Genomic DNA, 18,321 nt, shown 5'->3' with positions numbered 1-18,321 from the left:
CAAAGTATGCCACCCTGCTCAAGTTTCAAAAAATCGTCACAGAACCTTACCAGGTTAGGTGTCAGACAGCATAATTATTCAATATCACAAATTGTAGTTTAACTAACAAATAATTAAAATATTTGATGATCGTTGCCTCTCAAAGATTGCAATGCCTCCCAACTCTGAGAAACCATGTGACTTTTTTACTATCTCTTTGTAACACATTTGCATCGAAACAGTTGATTTTTTGCCATCACATAGAACTTGACAAACATTATCGTAATTGTTTGCATGAACGTTTTATTTAATGCATTAAACAGACTCTCTTTAGCATATATAGCGAAACAGTTTTCACTATAGGCTACTCATATTCGCCAATTGCTTTTTAGCGTGTGTGGCTGCAACTTGAAGTGAATCAGGAAATAATTATGTGAGCTTTAATGGCCAAAAGGCTGAGTTGTACAGATATTTTTAAGGAATTTTAAATTCAACAATCCGGTAATGTGCTTATTAAAATGGTTGGCAGTTTATTGAGACTTAGTAGATTCAGATAGTACTGTTGTCAACGTTAATGTTTTATAGGGTTAGTACTTTGTGTTCCAACGTTACCATTTATCGTATCGACCTACGTCAATCAAGAGGTGTTCGACATTTCTCACTTGGAATATGTGGTGGCGGTTTCCGCAAGTGCTTCGTCCCAGGTTACTTTCCTCATGTTGCTCGCACAGGGCTTGCGGCGAAAGTGGTTATGCTCTTCCACAAACGCCCGTTTAATGCTGTCCATCAAAGGAAAACTATACCCGGTGGTAGAACGTTTAACTCTGTGGCTCTCATCTGCACAGTAAGTAAATTGGACAGAGGCGGATCCAGGAAGTTTGTTTGTGTGTGCGTTTGCGGGCAAAAGGCAGGGGAAAACAAAAGTTTTTCAGATATGACATCAGATGTTTGTCGTAATTTGAGGTTACAATTCAAGTAATCTTAACAAGCGTGTTATTTCCAAAGGAACTGGTGAACAATTAGGCCTACGCGAAAAAATGCGTTTATTTGGATTCAGTAGGAGTAACATTTAACTTAGCAGGAGACTTGGCGCATGGGACACATAAAGAGGTGTGCATTATTGACTCCACACTTAAAAACTGTCCAAAATCTCGTATAAATTGGTCGAAGCTCAAAATATAATACTTGCGTTTATTTTCTTTTAAAACCTGAATAGATCTAACTCACGAAACAATCGCCATTGCTAAGTAACTACGTTCACTCGACAGTCTGACAAAAATATCACTTTCGAAGAGTCTGAGTCCACACAGCGCTATCGGCTGTGGAAACATAGAATAAGAGAAAATAGTGTACGACACCTTTATACCTAAAATATGTCTTTAAAAAGAAAAAACAATAGTATAAAATTGAAAAAGATTAGCGGGAAAATTCTTGCATTTGGGTATAGTTAAAGTTGATATCTTTTTTGAGGGGAATGACCTATTACAGAACCACCCCTGGCAAGCGATGTATGATTTACCTGATAGAGCTGGTAGCATATATTGATGTACCCGCATGTCTACCAAAAGAGTATTGAGCTCGTAATATAAACCGAATCGCATGCAGCGTTTGCAAGATTACATCAAATATATTATTAGGGACACTGCAAAGTAGGGCAGGCTATTTATCAGTGATAACTGATGTGGAATACTTATTTTATTCAAGTTAAAATATATCCTATTTACACTTTTAAACAAAAAAATCTCATATTACAATCTAAAACTTTTAAGCATCAATAACAATCCGTAGACTTTATTTAACTTCCTTTTTCGAATGGTTTTTGATAAAAATGTTATACGATCTTTCAAGTCGTCCTGAACTCTGTTAAATTTCTTTGCTTATAAATAACTTTTTTGTATTTCATTAAGAATTTTCAAGAAACCTTTATCAAGAATTGTACATTGTTCTTATTTGTTGGCTATATGCGTGATTGGGTAGGCTATTGGCGTAGGCAGTCTATAGGCGTGGGCAGGCTGTTTCGAACGTGGTATAGGCGTGATTCGAGATGTCCACCCTATACTATTATAAAAAGGATGTTTCTATTGTTGTATTTTATGCAAAATTTCTGTGTTGTATGAATGGTTCGATAATAATCAAATCTTTAAAATAAGCAGCAGTTTAAAAAAGCAATACTTAATTTGTTTGCTTAAAAGCTAGAAAAGCGTTTGCTTACCTTTACAGGCACATCCCTTTATCAATACTAATACAAAATACACAAATGCAAATGAAACTAACAACTTCATAATTCTTCTCTAAATAATGGTGAACAAAGAAACAACATTACGACTAAACATATTTAGAGCTTTTTTAATATCATATTTTAACCGGATAGGTGTTATACACTTCTTGAAACATTTCTTAAAGTCGACTGTACTAAATCACTGTCAAAAATGTCATGTACTACATTCCTTTCGCGTGTTTATGACGCTTAATAATTAATTTTGGAACACAAAATCGCCATCTAGGGCAGGGATGGCGAACCCTTTCATTACGCGGTCACAAACACGACCGTAATCCTTGCAAAATGAAAGTCGGTCATATATTTAATTATATGCTAATTTTATGCGAAACTTTGCTGCTACGTCGTTTTAAGTGTTATTGTCTGGGTTGGTGATTCAAGGTTTATGGTCGATTTCCAAATTCCGATTCCCACTAATATTAAAAACCTAATATAGTTAACAAATGATGCAGCATTTTTATGGGATTACAGGAGTTCGGCAGAAAGCTGTTTAGCATGGTTTAACCAGGGTTTTCAGCATTTTCAGTCTGCACGCTCTTAATTTCCTTTAAGTGTTTGCCACCCTTTACGTTCGACATATCTACAGCGATAAACAAAATGCTTTTATTTGTCTGCTTTTCCGCACGCATTTGTTTAAGTGCAGTTAATGTAGGCCTACTCATCACCCCTAAAACACTTTTGCACGACCTACAGATTAGAGAGCCCTGATTTAAACAGTATAGTGCTATCTAACGAAAAATTGTTTTTTTTACATTTATCTATTCCTGAAAATGATGGATAACATTGCGGTATTTCTAACCTAGAGAGACAAAGTTGGTCATTAAAAATCTGTGGTGGGTCACTTCGGGACCCGCGGGCCAGTGGCTCGCCATCCCTGACATAGGTTAATGCAAACAAACATTGAGGACAAGTTAAGTTATCCAGTTTGCATTTTTAGTACATTTGTTTTATATAATGCCTTTTAATACTTCAGCATTAAGAGGCTATAATTTGCTTTTTTATGTTGTAATTCTTTTTTGGTTAAAACAATGAAATTTTCTTTAAACAATTTTATTCTTTCGAGACAAAACAATAACATTGATTAGTATTTTATACAAAGTGTAAACTTGATTGTTTTTTTTTATCATTCATCAGTCCTTGATGTATTGAGCTTCGATGAGCCTAGTAAAACAAATTGGTTAGTTTAGTTTAATAAGAATATAAAACTCGATAAACGCAAAATATTGACAGTTACCTGCTATACGCTCCTTTCGACCGAACCAAATCAGAGTGAGTTCCAATTTCCACGATTTTTCCACCCTCTAATACGGCAATGCTGTCGGCATCTCTGACAGTGGACAGTCGATGAGCGACTACCAAGCAAGTACGCCCCTTTCTGGCTGTCTTTAACGCTTCTTGAATAATCTGAAATAATAACGCTTTCTTGAATAATCTGAAATAATTTTATTTGCAAAATGAACCATTTGTTTTTTGGGCAATACTTTAAATCATTACTGCGTCGTGTCAGTGACTTCACTTAAGTCTTTTTTAAATAACGACTTGACTTAATTATGCCTTTCGGACCAATGATTTGGGTTGAAATAAAGTGCTTTCATTACGCATTTGTTTTAAAGAATTGAGTTTTTTTATCTTAATTTTTGTACATAAAATAATTTGCTTGCTCTTGAGTTATTACTTATAATGGGATGAAGTTACCTGTTTTGTTAGTTTAAAGTTTTGTTATAACAAGGACTTGACTTAAAGTTGAGTTGCTGTAATTATGACTAGACTTGGATTTGACTTGGGAAACCGATGACTTGGAATGGGACTTGGTTTGTTATTTATTAGAAAAGACTTGATGGATTAAATTTATGATTTGACTGGGACTTAAGTGGTTTCAAAATAACTTGTTTACAACACTGGACTGAATTCAACAGTTATATAACCCGTTGGGTCCTAAGGCTCAACTATTTCCGTCAATTGGGTCGCTGCTTTAAACAGAGGTCAGCTTAACTTACGCGATGTGTGTTTTCTCTGTAACAAACATGTGATCTAAGTCCACATCTGCAAGTTTAAACAAAAAAGGAACAATTACTGTCATAGACAGTTCATTTAAATTTTGTTGGTGACAAAACGTTAAAGCTAAAATCAACCAGACCAGGGGTCTTTGTTCTTATTTATACACAAGAACAAATTAACTGATGGCGACCACATTTAAATTCGCGAAATCGAATCAAATTTAGTAAATTTTAACCGCTATAACCAAAAACTATTGAAACCTGGGTTTTATAACACTGCATATAGACCAGCTCTAACAAAGAGAAACATCAACTAAAATCCCTAAAATCGAAATGTTCAGCAGACAGATAACGGTACAAGTTTTGATTATAACTTTGATGTTCGATAAACAAATACATGAAAGCGATTAACGAATCGAGGGCATAGTAGCGATTCGACATTTATCCAAATATCGACTAAAATCGATCGCCTTTGATTTCCTATTTGATTCTCTAAATAAAACACGAATGTTTAAGTCTGACCTTTTCCCTCTCAGCATCAAGGGATGACGTTGCTTCATCCAATAGTAGTATGGCGGGCTCTCTTGCAAGCGCCCTGGCAACGGCAACCCTCTGCCGTTGGCCTACGGACAGATATGCCCCTCCTCTGCCGATTGTAGATGTGCCGATCTAAAACGTAAACACCAGACAAGGATTGTCACAGTAAACAGACTTTTTTATAGTATAAAATAATCTTTAGGCAAAAACGTAAGCAAACCTTTTCACAAATGAGCTCAAGATTAGATATTTCGACGAGCTTCTTGAGTTCAACATCCGTCAGAGTTTGATTTCGTAAGCCCAGTCTAAACAAAGCATCCGATATTTTTGGCAATGAATACAACCAAAGACCGTAATATCATCTCTAACACTTACGTAATGTTATCTCTAACACTTTGATCAAATAGCAATGGTTCCTGCTCAACCATTCCTATCTGATTTCGAAGCCAACTTGTATTTAAGAATCTTATGTCTTGTCCGTCCAATGTCTAAAACAAAGGTTTTTGTAAAGTCAAAAACACATATTTGGGAAAACGCGTAATTAATGTTTTTAGTGCGGCATTTTTAGGTTTAGCATTTAAAAGGTGCATTTCAATCACAAACGCCTTGATTTACTAACTTACTATTAATCCGCCATCCACGTCGTAGAAACGTTGCAGCAATTGAATACAAGTGGATTTACCACACCCGGACTTGCCCACTAGCGCCATCGTCTGTCCACCTTTAATCGTGAAATTTACACCATCCAATACGACGTGTCCCGGTCTAGACGGGTAGCAAAAGCGCACATCGCGAAAAATTATATCACGACTAGGCAAAACCTAAACGATATAGCAAACCTTATATAGGGTGGAATCATATTCTTTTTGTTATGTTGGATCCACTGCTATTAAATAGTGCAAATTAAGTAGGTTCGATAATATCGGGTTAAATCCGATACCCGATAAAATGTGGTAGTATCGATGCATGTCCTACTCAGGTGGTATCGGTCCCGATTCGATGTAAATTAATATTGGAATTTTATGCATTAGGAATTTTTTGCATTAGTTGCAATCCCACGTAGATTTCTACTTTATAAGGTAGACTAATCAAAATAATGGGTTAACAACTGAATATCGCAATTTTACCCTAACAACTTGACATAAATATTATTTAACGTTTCAAAATCCTTTTTTAGCATAGAAATGGCGTCATTTGGTATCTGATAGAGTCGCGATACTTTTTGTCCAAAATATCGGTTATGGATATTGAAATAAAATTTCAACTAGTGGACACATGTATACTGTCAATGCACAAAAAGTGCAGTAATTTCCTTCATCGAATCAAAGGGCAACAATTCAAAAAAATAGTCGTTTTTATAACTCAAACCATAACAAGATAAATACTTATAAAAAAACTTGGTTCCTTTATTCCTTTTTAAGAAATGTGAAGGGGTAATCATATCTCTAAATTGTGTTCATGTCCGTATCAGTGTGCGTATATTTGTGATGTTCATTCGACACATTGTCTTCAGAAATAAACGGTTGAAAAATGACTGATCTTACTGAGATGTTCAGGTGATCTTCGCACAAAGGTTCAATTAAAGACTTTCGTTCAAGAAGTTGAAACAGCCTTGCTGCCGACCGTTTCGCTGCCGCAAAGTCAGGCGATATGGTTGTAACTTGACCGGAGACCATTGCTGTAAACGTTATTACAGCTCCAACTCTAGTTTTAGCGGAAAAATAAAAGAGTTTAATTGTTGTGGCTACCGCGAACGGTTCAAGGATGATGTACTGAATATGAATATGTGTTTTTAGCTTTCATTATAAAGAGGTTGCAACGTGCTATACTCAGTTAACAGGACAACATCAAAGTTCAATTAATCACTTATTAAATAAACAATTTTTTATAACATCCAATTATGATAAATAAATAAACTCCTGAATAATCAAAATTAATTATGTAGAATCTAACAATTTACTTTATGACATTTCCCGGTGATAATCCTTGTGACACAATAAGATAAGCACCCAATCCAAACAAAGACGCAAATGACAATACTAGCATGCACTGTGAGAAACCATTCGAAGCCCCTACAGCCAAAGCATTCTTGTACCTAGCTCTGCAGAAAAGAAAAAGAGTTGAACAAATACTTGTGTATAACCTTTTTTGTATATTGCTGCGAACGTAAATAGTGCTAACTTTAGCAGGGGTCGGGAACCTTTTTAGCTAAGGCAGCCATAAAAGTCAAATATTCTAGGTTGTATTTTCATTAGAGACATATAATTCTTTTTTACATCTAGTTATAGGTTAAACAAAATAGCAATTTGAACAATGCATTTATTTGTTTCTCAAAAAAAAGACAGCACTTACTAAGCACGAAAAAATCAATCAGATGATTTGCTCAACTCTCATTACGAAGCCCTGTCGAAAGAGCAGGGCCTTTTGTATATAAAGAGATTCCATCTAACGGGATAACATACCCGAAATACAACGAAAAATTTACTACTATTTGTGTTAAAAACGGAAAAATAAAGTTAGGAAAGCGGTAGTGGCCGCGTGCAGTTTTATTTAAATTATGCTAAGAAATATGATAGCTTAATTAGATTTATCTGCCTGCAAGATTGTTTTATTAAAAAAGCCATATGGCGTCACAAAAAGAGCCATATATGGATCGTGATCCATAGGTTGTCGACCCCGGGTAATAGCCGATCCACGTTACGAAGTTAGAGTGTCGGCACTCATCCGAAAATATACAAATCGGTGCCTTCTGGTTTAAACTAACTTGAACATTTCAGCCAACAGAGCGATATTTAGTCAAAAAAGCGATTTCTACCTTAAATAAGATTTTTTTTTACAAGATGACAAAACTTTTAACGTTTAAATACTTCAATTTTTCCTATTTAACTTTAGTGTTAACGTCATTTGGTGTTTCATACGCCCAAAATATCGGTTTATAGGTATATTGGTAGGAACAACAAATGTAATGGCAGAAAGCCTAAACGAATTAACAAACCTGTATTTCAAGTATGCCAGCACCCAACAATTTATTGATTACTTTTAACGGGTGTCACCAAACTATAACCCGCGCGCCAGATCCGGCCCCCAGAGGAAATTCTACCAGCCCGAGGCATGTTTCAGTATGAATATAGTTGAAATGTTTTTTGAATGCAATTCTAAACTAAATTCTAATGGAATTTCAAACTGAAGTTAATAAACAGTATTTGTTGCATATAGCTATTTATATTTCCTTCGTTTAATGATAATCAAGTTAATGAAGTTATTCAATGAAAAATTTGGTACCCAGTTTTAAACAGTCTATACAGCATGGCGTAAATCAGTGGTTCCCAAACTGTGGTACGCGTACCACCGGTTGTGCGCGAGAGTCTTTCAGGTGGTATGCGACTACGTATAAATCTTGCGAAAACTTTTTAAAGCATCTATATAAATTTCCGAAAACTTTCAACTTTTAAAACTTTCAGATTGGGTAATTTGCAATGTTTCGTTTTAAATACCTTTAATTTGAGGTTTCACATGTTTAAGACGTAACAATTATCTTGTTCAAGATAATAAAACGTTAATTGTTAGCAGCTGGCGGAGAAAAAACAGCTACATCCATCGCATTAAAACTATTTGCTGTGTTTTGTTTAATTTATGGCGTTTATGTCTTCTTGGAATGACATTTGTTGAACTTTAATACAGCTACATGCTCATTTGTTTCTCTATATACCAAAATAGTTTTCTTTTCATCGAGAAATGTACGAACTATTTTTGTCTTTTCAATGCGTCACCACCACTCCTGAATAACAGTTTTGCCAATTTGAACCAAATCGTAATTGCGTCCTCGCTATGCCGCCAACACCTTAAAGGTATTTCAACTCGATTACAGTTGTTTTTTTAAAAATAAGTTTGACCGGCAACAACAAAATTTTCAAAGTTTAAATGCACAGCAAAAAACAAAAATTCACGAACCATCTCTGTTTCCACCCTATGTTTGGAACGATATGAATTTTCGCGAAGTAGTAATTTGTAGCCTATACCGTCACTTACTTAAGAATCGCGTCTTGAGATTCCTTGTATGCAGCCAAGGCTCTTTCTTCTCCTGTCAATCCAACCAAGGTGGTCATATTGCTGATCATTTCACTTGCAAATTCACCTGTATTATTAAAAAATGCTGGTCTACGAATAGTTTAAAAGTGAAAACCAGCACCATATTAATATTATTCTTTTATACTAGGTAAAACGCAACTTCGTTCTCTCTGAGGACTAAAGTCATTAAATATTTTAAATTTAATTTTGATTTTAATACGTGGCCTTGCTGAGTTACACACAAACTTTTTGAATTTGTATAACTTCATTTAGGATATTACCATTTGCGACATTTACGGTTGGTTGAAATACTCTTGTGTTGAGTACAGCAGAGAAGACTGTAAAAGGAGTAATCGCTAAAGCGAGTAAAGCCAGTTGCCAGCTCATGGCTAGCGATATGATTACTGCACAACCTGCATCAAAAAAATATATTTGAAGAGTATAGTTAATCACCATACCTCACCCGACAATAGTTATTCAATTATGTTCAGACGGCAATTTTTCTGGTGATATATCAATGAACTTGCAATAATCTTACCAAGTGCGGAAATTAGCTTGATGCCGAAGTCGATTTGTCGATGGACACATTACTTGTTCGTATGGCATCCATTGCCATACGGTCAGCCAACGACGAACAACTATTACAAGGTTCATCAAAATAGCCAATCTCTTGTCTTAAAAGATTCCAGAAAAGCGCCTTGCGAAGTCGAAATATGAGATTTGCTGAACACTTGGCATATGCGATACCCTATATCAATTTTAAAATATATTGCGATTAAACGGCAAGTTGTACCGTTTATATGTAAATAAAACAAGTTTTCAAATTGGGTTGATATTATCGTATACTCACGGAGCCAGTGTAGCTTAAACTGTTAAGAACGGCAACACTGATGTAACCAGCGGCCAGATGAATTGCCGTCGTCCGCACGTCTTCGTTCAAGAACAGAGCAATGCAGTGTCCGAACAGCAGGCCCATCACAGCATCAGCACAGCCACTTATCACACCGCAGAAACAACCGACTAGGAAAAGCACAAATGAAACAGGTTTCCAAAACAGTATCGTTGAGCTAAGTTAATATTGAGCTAAAATCAAACATCGGATCGATTTATTTATTTTTTTGAAATACAAAGTCTTTTAATCTGTCGCCTATAAATATTTCCGTAAGTTATACTTCCTGTATGGCGTTCAAATACATAAAGTTATAGATTACCAGACTTGAATGTATTGGTTAAAAAAAAAAAAGTAAAAAGTCAATACAAATATTTCAAATAAACAAATTTACACACGGGTAAGAAAAGGCCATTCAGGTTTGCTGAGAGACAAAACTTTTAAAAACGAAGAGTTGTTGTCCAATTTTCCACTTGCAAACTCAACATCGTCGTTGTGTGAATGATTTTCGCAATTTTCTGTCTTCTCGGATAGAGAGCTATGATTGAGTGGGTCTATACGTGAATTGTAGAGTTTATTGTTAAAAAAAAATTGTTTGGAAAAATTATGTAAAATGGCGTAGTTCGTTTAAAAGGTTATATATTTTGCTTAGTGAAAGCCTATGGACTTTATGGACCCTCTCCAGTTTTACCAAACAACAACTAAATAAAGAAATGGCTTAAATTACTTATGTTAATATAGTATAAGACTATCTATATATCTATAACAACGTCAAAAGTTTAAACCTATAACATAAGAACAATATTACCGCAGGTATTGGTTTGAATAAATAGAAAACAACAATTTCATAGCAAACACATCCGGTTTGCACATGCATGAGAGATCTACTCCTGTTATAAACCTTTATTTGAAAAACTTATAGGATAATTAGTACCATCGTGTTACAACTTCATTAGGAGTGGCATTATCTCGTCCATTTTCCGGACAAATTTTGTTTGATATCCTTAACGGTGTGAGGACATTTCAACCAAACAATTTAGCACGTCTATACTAGGGTTACCATATTTTCGTGGCCTGAAATCCGGACACTCTAATTATTTCTGCCATGATCCACCACAGCCAAACCTGACAACATGATGATCCACCAAATACGAATAGTAAACATATTGGACACGCTTTAATTATTATGGTGCTTTATTTATGTAAATGTACCCTACAAAATATTGATAACTTTGTAAAAACTCAAAAGTGAAGTGTGCTATACAGCACCAAGATTTTAGTGAGAACAATGATAGGTTGGTTTAGACCAGGGTCGGGAACATTTTTCTAGTCGCGGGCCAAAACCAAACCCAGAAAGGTCTTTGTGCGCCGCACACAATTTTTTTTTATCTATACTACAAATGAAAAATGTAATAAAATAGTTTGAAGAAACGCGATAACTTCCAGGCGCACAGGGCGAGCGAAGCGAGCGCGATATTTTAGGTATACCAGCATTTCTTTTAAATTTCTGGCAAGATTTTATTACATTGCCGAAAATAAAAATATTAAAAATATAATACGTTTTCCGTTAACGGTAAAGAAGCGCTGATCTAATTCAAAAGACCGCATCAAAACGTAAACAAGTTGGACGTAGAAAGATCATTCGCGCCAAGCGGGAAAATTTTCCGCACTTACGTAGTTAAAATAGTCAAAAAGTATTTAAAATGGACTCGTATCCAGTTTGTCAAAGAGGCGGCGGACCAAATGAATTACATTGGCGGGGCGCTTCCGGCCGTAGGTTGCCGACCCCTGTTTTAGACTTTAGGTCTTACAATAGCCTCGAATTGGGGCTTTCTGTCGCTTAATGATATCCTCAAACGCTCACAAAGATTAGCATTTGGGAGTTTCCCTCTATGCTTGATTTTTTACAAAATTCATCGACACTGGCAAATGGTATTCACATGAAAACACTGTAGAACGTTTTTTTTCAAAGACTACATTGGAAGATCCGCACAAAACGCTGAAAAGATTTGGAACCGGATCGCGATCCGCCATTGATCATGATCGCACTAGGCTAGTATTGGGCCATCTCTGATTTGACCTCTGGTGATCTCTAGGCTAGGGTTACTATATTTGATAATGCGCAAATCCATAAAAAATTTACCTCAGTTCATTGACCAACTTTAAAATATTACCAAAGTACTTTACCGCCATTGTTTTTTGTGAAAGAAGGATAAACACGAAACTATACACAAACAGAAAATAAATGTTGTATTGCAATACACGTAGGCCCTATGCAAGTTCTCATTTGGTCTGCAACAGACTTCTTGTTGCGCTATTTTTCTACTGCTTTTACTGCTTTATAATTTTCTTCAGCGAATATACGCTCTTATCGTTTCAGACATGTTCTAAATTTTGCAATATCGACCAAGATATAAGGCCTTCAGCTATTAGCCCAGCTCCACTCAATCATCCATTCTAAATAGAGAAATCAGGTGGCACTGCCTGATTTCTCTCCACCTGATTTCTCTATTTAAAATTAGGACAAATACGGCCATATACAAAGAGTTCAATCATCCATGTATCCCAAATAAAGCGCAGTATTGTCGTTTATGACGTAACAATGAAATTACTACCCGTAACGCAACAAACAATTTAAAAAAATTCCGGACATTTAAGCATATTTTGGCATTTCCCCCCGGACGCAGTTTGAACACTAAAATTCCGGACATGTCCGGGGAAATCCAGACGTATGGCAACCCTAGTCTATACATGAAAGTACTTGTTTGGACAAATCAGGCTTACCATGAGCGCAGCACGCATCAGACAAAGCGCCTTTCTCAAGTTGGTGTTCGACCAGTGATCTGTATGCTCCACCATCTAATCTCATGAGTTCATCGTGTGTGCCGCTCTCGGCTACAGAGCCTCCTTTGAGCAAACAGATCTTGTCAGCGCTGGTGATCGTGTTCAGACGGTGAGCTATTACGATCGTGGTACGACCTGTGAATTTGTTGTAAAAGAAAAACATGTTTAGGCCATAAGTCGAACCTGTTGTGTCTTGTATTAGAAACTATGCAAAAACATTTCTTCCGGATTTAAACTATATAAAAGGAAATTTGTTCTTGTAAATAAAAAAGTAATTTAAATAACTTGTTAGTAGCATCAATAAATAACTATAGAGTTAATTCCGTCTTTTGAAACGAATATCTGCTAAACATATTATGTTTTCGTAATCATATAATGGTAATTATGGTAATATCAATAGACGGCCTGTATATACGCGAGATTGCTCTACAAACCGACAGACGCCTTTATTAGTGCTTTTTGAACCAGCGCTTCATTTTCTGTGTCGAGAGCGGAGGTGGCTTCGTCCAACACCAATATCTTCGGGTCGCCTATGAGGGCTCGCGCAATTGCAATCCGCTGTTTTTGTCCGCCGCTTAACTTAATTCCTCGATCGCCAACCAAGGTCTGAAAACCCTGTAACACAAAACAAGAAGTGGCACTCTAGGTAAAGGTAACCAAAATAGTTTTTGTCAAGTGGTATTGTTTATAGTTTATACATTGGGAAGGCCCTCGATAAAGTCGATTGCATTAGCCAAAGATGCCGCATCCACGATCTGGTCCTTTGTTACATTCTCTCCGCCCCAGCCGATGTTTTCTTCTATGGTCGTGTTGAATAGCACTGGTTGCTGAGCAACGAAGCTGATCTGACTTCTCAACCAGCGGAGATTGAGGTCGCGGATGTCGTGGCCGCCGATCGATATCGAACCGTCCTGCGTATTGGATGTAAAAAGCAATGGAAACGCATACACGCATCTCTTCTAGTTTTTCGCTCTCATAATTCCCATTAGTGATAGCTTTCCTTTTTATTAATACTAATATTATATTGTTGTCTATCAATTAGGATTACTAATTGTTTATTATCAGTGAGTTATTCAAATCGTTTATAGGTAAACAAGTCGAAGGCAGAACCTAAAAATCGTTTTATAGTCGACTAACCTCGACGTCATGCCATCGTTGCAGAAGCTTGGCAAAGGTTGTTTTCCCAGCACCGCTTGCCCCAACGATCGCAACGGTCTTGCCTTCTGGCACGGTAAGGCTTAACTGGTCAAACACCTGGTTGATATATACGTGAGACGATATAGTAAATCATCGGTAAATATTTAGCTTTAAAAAAATGAACACCGGAGTTAAACAATTGGCATAAAATGCATAGTTATGTTACTGTCTTTATCACTATCAATCAAATGAGGAAGTTAGTTTTAATGGCTTGAAAAAAAAAGTTGGATATTTTGCGCAAACATTTCAATTTACGTTTATTTGCATTGACCTTTGTGTCTTCTCGCTTGGGGTAGCGAAAAGTGACTTTGTTAAATTCTACGTTGCTCTTTATGACAGAAGGTTTTGATCCTGTGTCAGAAAATACGTCCAACTTCGACGGATGGTCGATCATTCCCAAAACGTTCTTGCCAGCAAATCTTGCTTTGGCGAAGCATTGTAGCCCGGTTACAAACTGCAGAGCAAAGTTTTGACTCTTTGATAGCTTACTCAATTTCAGGTATAGGCTGATACATGAGTAATTATTTTGACCTTTAATTCAAATTAAATTTAGGACAAATAATTGGAAAAGTTGATCAATACACACTTGAAATGATCAATGAACATTTTTATTCGTTGCATGATATTTACTTGACCACAACATTACTATAGAGTTTAAGAAGGCGTTGGAAACACTTGGTTTGGAACCATAAAAATCAAACCCATACTTCTTGGATCTATACTTATACCATAAAACAAATGTCCTTATCTTGATATCCAGAGCAACCGGGTGCTATCTATAGATAAGATTGAGAATACTATTATATTTACCTCGCCAAAACTGCGTCCCATCAGTATCATAGAAAATATGGTGCTGGACACTTCTCCGGCACGTAAGTCGTTGGAAAGAAATAACTGCGCCCCGTACCAAAATGACACGCTGTACAGTGCACCGACCGCCAGTCTCATCCAGCCTATACTAGCTCCGGTTACAACTCCTGTCCGAAAAGCCGCTTTTTTGGATTCCTCCAAGTGACTTACGTATCTAAATAAATGATTCAAATTGTAAAAAGTTAGTAAGTTAACTTACCCTGTGCAAGAAAAATACCGAGTAGAGCAGAACATATCCTAAAAGTTAACTCAGTTTGTAGGTTGGGATTGTTTAATGTCATTTAAGACACCTACAGAAAATACAAAATTCAAACCAACGATCTTGGAGGAGAGTACGCAGGCTTGAAGAAGCCAGCAACGGCGTTATGGTCGTTTCGACCAGCTTGCACTAAAATCCTGTTTAGGCCAACTGATCGCACCGGCCCAGTGGCTAGTTCGAAAGCACCCCTATATCAGTATGAATATTTCCTAATCGTTGGCAATACTACTTAAACAGTGCTAGATTACAGTATATCAATGTGGATTCCATGACTTAGTTGATATTTAAGTAATAGTCTTTTTTAAACAAGTTTTTTTTTTATAAAAATCTGTACACATTATATTGTTTTAATAAATTAAAAGCAAGCGCACAGCCGAACCAGAATCATGTTAACCTGACATAGGCCTACCGGTACTTATATAAACCGTTGTTGCTGAACTTACCTCTGGATCGTTTCCTGTTGACAACCAAGACTTGTGACTGTTCGTATCGAAGCGATTGCTTCTTCGGCGATTGATCCAGCTTGCGAATAAGCTTTATGCTCTTTTGCTCTGTATTCGCCATTCCCCTGATAAACAAACTGTGGTTAAAGTACGACTAAGCCGAATTACTAAAAGATGTGCCTAAATTAAAACACATTTAGAGTACACGTATGACTATGCACTGTATAAAGTTGCCACAAAATTACCCGGAGCATGGCTACTCGTGCTGCAATAAACAATGGAAGCGTTGCAATCGCTACCAGTGACAACTTCCAACTAAGCCAGAGCCCCAAAGCTAGCGAGAGAATAGCTGAAGACATGTTGCTGATAGCGTGCGATACTTGCTCCGAAATTCCAACTTGAATATTGTGCATGTCCCTAAATATAGAGTAGCCTACATACCAGTGTTGTAATGACTTAAGTTATTGACTTGACGTAAGTCACTGTTTTCAAATGACTTGATTTGACTTAAGTCTTTTGGACAAATGACCTGACTTGGACTTAAGTCAGTTTGTCAAATATCTTGGGATTAAATTAAGTGTTTTTCATTAAAATGAATTCAAAGTATAGCACATTAAACAATTTTATTCCTGTATATGGCGTTTGTGGTATTTTTTCTTAAATTGTTGCTCATAGTCGGACGAATTTTTTTGGACTGGGACTTGACTTGTTATTTTTGCAAAAAAATTTACTTGGACTTAACTTTTTTTTGCAAATGACTGGGGACTGAAGTCATTTAAAAATGACTTGTTTACAAAACTGCTATATACTTGTGACAAAGGTTGGTGTTATCGTACAACCGGAGTCCGTTGCATGGGGTATAATGTTGGCGATTTATCGCATGCTAACAGTGTAAAACTGGGATGCACACCTTGTAGCAGTCCGGCTAAATGTGACCTGCGAAATAAAAAATGGCGTCCGCCACAGGCTTTAGTCTTTAATTTGTCAAGCGTTTAATGTGCAAATCTACCGAGAATAACAGATTGAACTATGTTTAAAACGTTGTGGGTATTTGAATCTGCTTGAGTTTTTGGCCTAGCAATTTCCAAGACTGAAAATTGTGTCTTAATTGTTTAACATACGTGGGAAGTAATACGGTGAAACCTGCCCTAAATATACAAATACTGGCTTTCCATAAAATATGGAAAAATAATAGTGGTGCAAAATATTGGCCACTAATAACGATTGTGTATACTTCTTTAATAATTACGACTTTACCTTAAGTTCGCTACTAAAATTTGTTAAAAAAATATTTCAATTATTACTACGTATTTTGTAAAACTTGTTCAAGTGTTTAACACCATATTAAACTGAACAGCAAGTATATGTCTTACTCGTTTAAATACTGGTTAAGTTCTCCAACAGAGGCAGACTGCAAAAACGTGATTTCCTGACGAAGTATAGCGCCAAAGAGCTTCAGGCGAATAGTTGAAGCCTGTCTGAAAAAAACAATGGCGCTGCGTTTAGCAAAGTACGCTCGCTGTGTAAGTATAGTTTTATATTTAGACTTAGTCCTATCGTTGTAGAAATAGTTCTGCTCATTTTAGTTGTACGTATAGTGCATGTACCCATAGACCTAGACTACCTTGTACCGTACAATGACCAACAAAAGGCTTGCATTCCTCCGATCAGAAAAATAAGAATCCCAAGCACTGCAATATTGCGAAACGTTTGTCCGACTCGCACATAGAACGATAACGTTGCATTAGATCCCAAAAATCCATCCCATGCGCTGTAAAATTAACACAAAAACGACAAATATTTGGTATTTAAAATAAAACTTTTTGTAAAGGTCAATAAAAGCAATTCCCCTTCCTTTAAATAAAATTGTTTACCTACTAAAGAATACCACGCAAAAAATAATAGAGTGTCTTTGTAGAACAAAGAAGTTACATTTTACTTTAACCTCATTCTCACTTACGATTGGTTCTTCAATAGAATGCTGCAGTTATTGCCGCATTGTTCGTTAATACCATATGATGTGAAATCGTCAAGCACACTGCCGAACAACAACAGAAACGACGGAAACCTCGCGCCGGTCGCTATTGAACATAACGAACCAACGCAGAGAAGACACCAGTCAAACCAGGTTGCATATCTATGCTGTTTTGAAAAAGTGGAATTTATGAAAAAAAACGAGAGCTAATGTTGGACTAATAACAATTAATCATTGTCGCTGGCCAAAAGTTGAACATTAATTGCAAGAAAATTAATAATAATAAATGTTTTACATTTCGTTTTAAAACGCTCTGAGTTTCCTAGAAACTTTTTAAGTACGATACGCCTGGAGCCATAATTTACTGAAGTGATAACGAAGCATTTGGCAAAATTCACTTCTCAATGGATAAAGCTTTTATTCAAATGTTAAACCATTGTATTGTGCTCTAAACATTGTCTGTGATTATACTATTTCTACGCTTATTATCGTTTTTAAATTACCAAGATAGCTATAGCCTTATACAGTTATAGGTGTTTTTTTCTTTTATTACGCTGAATAAGTTAAATATAGGCCGTAAATTGAAATTATCCGCAACTTAGGCTAACTGTTGTACTCACCAGGTGAATGTATTTGTACTTGCCTTCTTCCAATGAACCCATTTTAAAAGTAAAAAAGCTTAACGTCAACGCAAAACTTGTTTCTCCGGCTTACTTGAATCGTGCATCAATAGGCTAGCTCACTCACATGCGGCCGACAGAACGCACTCGCTCGTTTAAATCGTGGCCAGCGGGCACATAACCCCATAAACAATTTTTCGGCGGCACTACGTTTGGTGAAACGTGACATACATGAAAACCCATTTTCTGCACCACCATACGTTTACCTGACGTCATATTTTTTTTGTTTTGTTGTGATTGTATAATTTCCTCAATCTATACAAATCCTGTTTTCAATCTATACAAATCATGTTGTATCCACAAAT

General features: G+C 36.3%; 1 protein-coding gene across 1 annotated transcript; it reads right to left on the bottom strand.

Moving 5' to 3' along the window:
• Positions 1-3,387: 3,387 nt before the first annotated feature.
• LOC146140409 (ATP-dependent translocase ABCB1-like) lies at positions 3,388-18,029 on the bottom strand. The gene is made up of 25 exons (XM_083392621.1): positions 17,957-18,029; positions 17,322-17,503; positions 16,986-17,132; positions 16,735-16,839; positions 15,607-15,778; positions 15,362-15,486; positions 14,600-14,813; positions 14,061-14,243; positions 13,730-13,846; positions 13,291-13,503; positions 13,027-13,207; positions 12,533-12,727; positions 10,147-10,302; positions 9,710-9,879; positions 9,451-9,607; positions 9,141-9,317; positions 8,821-8,926; positions 6,752-6,892; positions 6,336-6,495; positions 5,415-5,612; positions 5,167-5,279; positions 5,012-5,096; positions 4,777-4,923; positions 3,492-3,661; positions 3,388-3,418 (listed from the first exon to the last, which is right to left on the bottom strand). The coding sequence occupies exons 1-25, from the start codon at positions 17,996-17,998 to the stop codon at positions 3,388-3,390; spliced, it is 3,687 nt and encodes a 1,228-aa protein (XP_083248747.1). The 5' UTR covers positions 17,999-18,029.
• Positions 18,030-18,321: the final 292 nt, after the last annotated feature.

This window comes from Ascidiella aspersa, chromosome 6 (genome assembly GCF_963924565.1).
Source record: "Ascidiella aspersa chromosome 6, kaAscAspe10.2, whole genome shotgun sequence".
NCBI lineage: Eukaryota > Metazoa > Chordata > Ascidiacea > Phlebobranchia > Ascidiidae > Ascidiella > Ascidiella aspersa.
This window is presented reverse-complemented; position numbering and strand designations above follow the sequence as displayed.

Coding starts and splice junctions, on each gene's coding strand:
- LOC146140409 (XM_083392621.1), bottom strand. CDS start 17,998: ATGGGTTCATTGGAAGAAGGCAAGTACAAATACATTCACCTG. Junction 17,133..17,321: donor ATTCTATTGAAGAACCAATC/GTAAGTGAGAAT, acceptor TTAATTTTACAG/CGCATGGGATGGATTTTTGG. Junction 13,847..14,060: donor CCAAGCGAGAAGACACAAAG/GTCAATGCAAAT, acceptor TATATCAACCAG/GTGTTTGACCAGTTAAGCCT.